At 53.7% G+C, this 5534-nt stretch overlaps 1 protein-coding gene across 1 annotated transcript; it reads right to left on the reverse strand.

The window, feature by feature from the left end:
• Positions 1 to 1511: 1511 nt before the first annotated feature.
• AURANDRAFT_66409 (hypothetical protein) lies at positions 1512 to 4712 on the reverse strand (the record flags this gene model as incomplete). The annotated part of the gene is made up of 7 exons (XM_009041621.1): positions 1512 to 2294; positions 2716 to 2795; positions 3044 to 3063; positions 3341 to 3432; positions 3665 to 4273; positions 4300 to 4458; positions 4530 to 4712. 7 exons carry the CDS (start codon positions 4710 to 4712, stop codon positions 1512 to 1514), a joined length of 1926 nt encoding a protein of 641 aa, XP_009039869.1.
• Positions 4713 to 5534: the final 822 nt, after the last annotated feature.

The raw sequence follows: 5534 nt of genomic DNA on the forward strand, positions 1-5534 counted from the left end.
CTCTGAGGATCCCCCGCGCAACGCGGGCTCTGGGCTGGATCTGCGGCCGACAGGGCCCCGTAAGCTGACGCGGCTCGCGTGGCCTCGGGACGCCGCGGTCGCCACTGGTGCGATCGCGCGGCCGCCGCCCCGATTAAACTACGTCGAGGAGTCCTTTAGGGTGCTAGGACGACCGTTCTCAGCTTGCTAGGGAAACGGTGTTCACCGCGTCGCGCTAGGGAGCCCTAGGGGGTCCGTCTCGCCCCCCGTCAAAAGCCGGTGTGTGTGTGTGTGCGCGGGGAGGGGGGGGCACTCTGTGCGACGGGGGTGCATTGCGGTTCAAGCATGGCATTTGAACGGGCCCCTGCCCAGGCCCGTGGCCCATGTGTGTGGCGTGGTGGGTTCCGTGAAGGCGACCTGGAAATAGGGGACAGGGCCGGCGCCCGCGTCCGGGGGTCGCCTTCCGAGTGAAGGTGGAGTAGGTGTGTTGTAATAGACGGAGAGTCTTCCTGGACCTAGTGAGGCAGGTCCTCTGCCCGTTCGTCCAGTAGCCCCGGCCCCCGTATACTACGGCAGCTGAGGTACCGTGAGGATAACAGAGACGCCGGTGTACCGCCACTGCGTAGCCTCGATAGTCCACCCTCGGACGGCAGGGCAGCCCCATTAGGCTGCCTCCCTGTCCCGGAGTTCACTATCTCGCTAAGAGGAGGGGGGGATACACTCATGTCCCTCTAACTAGAGAAAACTCTCTACCAGAGGAAGAGGAACTCCAACACAGATCCCCCAACGGCCCGTACCGGCCGGCGCGGGTATAAAGGGAACTAGCTAAGACCGGGGGGCAATACGGTTCAAGCACGACTTTGGAACGAGCCTTTGTCCGAATGGCTTTGCGATTTTTGTTGCATGAAGTTTTGATATGTGTGGCTATCAGCGGAACCCGCTGATAATAATGGTGAAACAAAAGTGCTGCAACAAAAATCGGGTGGCCAGGAAACATTGGTCGAAAGCCTCTCGGACAATAAATTCGTGTTTGAACGGTGTTGCCCCTCGGTCCTAAGCTAGTCCATAAGAAGGTGGGTACTTTGAGTTTAAAGTAACCCCACCGACTAACTACCACCGACACAGCCACACACACCGACGTACCAGGAAAGTAACAAGACAAGAAAGAATAGGGAGATATCCAAGAAGAGCCCATAAGAAATAGCCAATAACTAGGACAGCAGCGAGCCTTCCCCGCCATTCTGCCTTTCGGACAGTCCACGTAACTCTCGCAGTTGCCCCTGCGAGCTTGCAGTTTGCAGCCTGCCCTAGAGGCGCGCCAGTTCAAGTAGAAGCACCCGGCCCTTGGGCTTCCCAGGGAGCAAACTATCGTTCTATCCGCCACCGCCTGGGCCCGACCCACCGCGAAGTCCATTGCGTGCACAACGACCATATGTTCTTTGATTATCCATAAACACCAACAGGCGTGCGGGTGCAAGGGAGAGAACACGTTTTGGTTTCGACACTCTTGGCGTCTCAGCTAGACATATAGTTCAGATTGCCGTGTGACGCCAAGGAAGCTTATCAGGGTTTAGGTCACCAAATTGCATGTGGTCTCTGACACTCACAGAGCCTAATCTTATGCATCTGGCCTTGTCGAGCCAGTCAGGGTGGTGCTTGTAGAGGCATCGTGTCGTGCATTCATCTCGAGTGGTATCACACTTACAGTCCGATCTTTCAAGGAAGTATGTGGGCATCGATGAAAAGGCAAGCTTGAGATGTACGAAGGCCTGAAACCAGCCATCCTTGGCAGTGTTGCCCAGGATGAATTGAGACGAGTCTAGGCCGTCTAAGTGATTGTGGCAGGTATCAGTGGTTGGCACTACTTGACCAGTCTCGAACCAAATTGCATCGATGCCACGTTGGACAATCTGATGTAGCTGTATATTTTCATAAAGAATAGTGGCACCCGCATCAACCCACGCCACATAATCACAGTTCTCATGCTCGAGAGCATACCAAACTGTGCAGTATTTCAGTGCTATGGTAGTTTCCGCAATGGACAGTTCAGACGCCAACTCAGGGCAATATCGGTTTTGTAAGCTATCCATGTCCTCAGCCTCAAGCACCAATGGCGTATAGCCGTGCCGCTCTGCATACTCCCAGGTTGGGCCGACATCAACAGCAGCAAGGCTGCGGTATTTCCCCACCGCTGCATACCCAACGCAGAAGTGCATATCGTGCGCCTCAGTTGAAGCCCAACCGAATAGCATTTCTCTTAGCGATGCCGAACCAAATCTTAGCGGCCAGCCTCTACGCATAAGGCCATGCTTACCCTGTGACATTCTTTCTCGTCTTGTATCGCATAGCAGGATTGCCATGCTCAACACGCCCATGGTGGCGATCAAACAAAGAAACAACACACTCCGGCCAGCTCCCCCCCGCTTCCGGACTAGCCTGGTCTGCTCCATCGGAACTGAATGGGTTTTGGAGAATAGATGCCAGGAACAATCCATTGGTTCGGAATTGTGTGATGTCACACCAAATTGCATTTAGGAATACAGACAAATTCTCAGACATATGTCTTAGTAAGACGACGCGCGCACGAATTCGCGGACGCTGAGCCTCACCGCGCGGTTAGTCGGAGATAAGAAGGTCTCCAGACCCGCCCCCGGGGCCCCGGTCGCCGCCCATAACGTGCGCAGGACGTGCTTCAACGCGATTCAATTTAGCGTCCGGTGGTTAGAATGAGATTACAATTGTAGTGTTCACGCGCTTGGAGCAATCTTTGACAGTCAGGTCGAGACTTGCCTTTTCTCGTGAGATAATTGCCCTGCCTGCCCCGTGGTTTCTGGCACCGACAGGGCTTCAAGGCCGACGGGCCGCGCTTGGATGGCGCAGCCACCTCAGCGCATCATGAGTGAGAGAAGGACCACCGGGAACATCACCATCGGCGAAAGTAACCTTGGGAGTCTTCGGCGGAGATAATGCCAGGGGAGGTGGCATTGGAGAGTCAGATAGACCAGGTTGGCTGGTGAAGAGATCGAAGTAGAGACCGGAGGAGGTCTAATAGCTAGGGTAGGACTATTGCCAGCGGTGCTAGACCTACTTGCGAATCGGTATGGTGTTGAATTCGGAGTAGGTGACTCTGTGGGGCTACGTAATGTCCTTTCGGTTGTTTGCGTGGTTTTGAGTGCGGGGACCGCACGAATCAGCTGTTGGAGGTGTGGAGGAATTGCTGTGGCTTAGTGGCTCGCTGCTAAATCCCCTTACAGCTCCTTTTTCCTTTCTTACTCACTCAACTTACTCAAGCGACCGGGGGTGGAGAGCCCCCGATCCCATTAGCTTACGGGCCTGAGTAGGTAGCCTGCCTAATTATTACCATATCCTAGTCCTAGAGTCGGGCTGGGGGTAAACTTCCTTTATACGCAGTGGTTGAGGCCCTTGTTGAAGTGCAAGGTTGGGGGTTGAAGCCTAAGTCGAAGCGGCGCCCGTTTGGTATGCTCGTGGGGATGCTCCCTTGTTTCCTCATGTCTCCTTGCTTGTTAAGATCCGAAGCTCTCGCTCGCCTCTATCGCTCACAAACCCCCTGGGCCTAGCTGCCACGAGCGGCTGCCACGGTGCTTGGCTATCTGCGCATGTCGGTAGCTTGCCCTGTGCAGTTAGCCTCATCCGCCCAGTATGGCGGGAACATGGCATAACCTACATTCTGATTTGAAGCAGTGCCTAAAGTAATACACGGGTCAAATTCACAATTGAAGAGAAGGCGGAGATCTTCTTCGAGAAGGAGGAGGGCACGAGGAATGTGGATCCAGTGCTGCTTGTAGTTGGAGTACTTCCTGAGTCGACCGGTGCATTTGTACTTTGCACTGATGAAGTCTGTATCTACCAAGCCTGAGCAACACATGGCTGCGGGCGGCAAGAGGAAACTTGGTAGCCGCATCACTCCGTCACGGGTATGTTGAGTAATGGATCTTGCCGCCGTCGCATCAATGTCTCTAGCAACAGATTTATATGGACTGTCAACTGGGCTGCTATCCCGACGTCCACGCGAATTATCCTGGCCAACTATCGCCGAGTCTTTGTTGGGCTCATCCTCAATGCATATCGCAGAAAATGTGTAGGCTTTGAGATAGAGGGCCATATTCGCATCGTGGAATGAGTTTTTTGCTGCGAGAAGTTGATGGTATTCGCCATTTTTTGCCCTTTCCCACCTGTAAGTCAAGTCAGTCAGGACCGATCCGCGGAGGTCAGATGGGCACAGGCGAGCAACGGTCTGGCAGCGAAGGATGGCCAAGCCAATCCCTGCGGTAGTCTACCGGATACCGTCCGTGCTATTACATTTTCATTCCACTCAATTGAAACAGAGTTGGCCGGATCAAGCGCGCGCTTTACCCGCTTCTTGCACGCGTCGAAGTGCCTTGCTAATTTTTTATCGCTCTCGCAGCAGCATATAAATTGGCCCAACCTTGATTGTTCACTCAATGATCTTGCCCACGCCTAGCTGGAAGCTCAAAGGACATGTGCACGCGCAGGTGACAAACAAACTCAAATACGGACACGGAACAGACCGCATCCAAATTCGCTGCTAAGGTCACTGCGTCTAACGCACCACTGCCCAGTGCCGACTGCGCGAAGATATGCACACTCTCACGTACATCTTGCCAAAAGGCCTTCGCTGCACGTACCGTTGGTAGAGTAACCTCGCCCCTGCACGTCTGGTCCTGCGACCTGGCATTTTTCACGAGAGGCATCAGTGCGAGTTGTAGGAAATTTCAGTCCACTTTGCCCGGTCAAGTCCCGTCCAGGATAGCATCATACCGCGCCAGGCAGCTCATGATTTTACACCTGGGTTAGGCCCTCGCCCGATTGCAGAATTAAATCTCGGAGCGGCATTGGGCAGATGATGATATATATATCCCAAGACCCTTAAGATATATATATATCCCAATGATTTGACTCCAGTTCCCGTCCACTTTTTAGGTGGATTTATATTCCCCGCCTATTAGAGTGACTTAACTAGACTTGCTTGACTTTCCTTTATAAACGTCACTAAGCTGGATACATATCCAACGAGCCTGAGGCTCGCTGTCTCACGGCGGGTAAAATAAGGGCACTACTGGAGATACAAGCCAACTGCACTGCCAGATTCTTGCTAGGCTAGGCGAGCTACCTTAACCAATTATCCCGCCACAACAGCCTTCTGTCTGATACCTCATCCTCTAGGGGTCATCCAGCAGAATCCACCATTCAGCGCACAAAAAGATACATTACATTTCGTGCTCGTCGGAACGACAAACCCTGGGGGTTTCAAGAATCTTGACAAAAAGCTACGTTGATGCTTGAACGATGATCGACGACATTCAATCAAACGAATGGCTCTCGGGCTAGCTAAGTTGATGCGCTTTGAGGCGCGCTGCGATGGGATGACCGTCTTTGAGAGCCCGCCGCTCCGCGAATATGCCGAATTGTGCAACGATCCCAGCGGCTGCGAGGTCCGCAAGGACAAGGTTGAGGCACGTGCGAAGACGCGACGCTCATACGACCGCGCGGGGACTGGAACGGAGAGGTAGAAG

Source organism: Aureococcus anophagefferens, assembly GCF_000186865.1.
Source record: "Aureococcus anophagefferens unplaced genomic scaffold AURANscaffold_22, whole genome shotgun sequence".
Classification (NCBI taxonomy): domain Eukaryota; class Pelagophyceae; order Pelagomonadales; family Pelagomonadaceae; genus Aureococcus; species Aureococcus anophagefferens.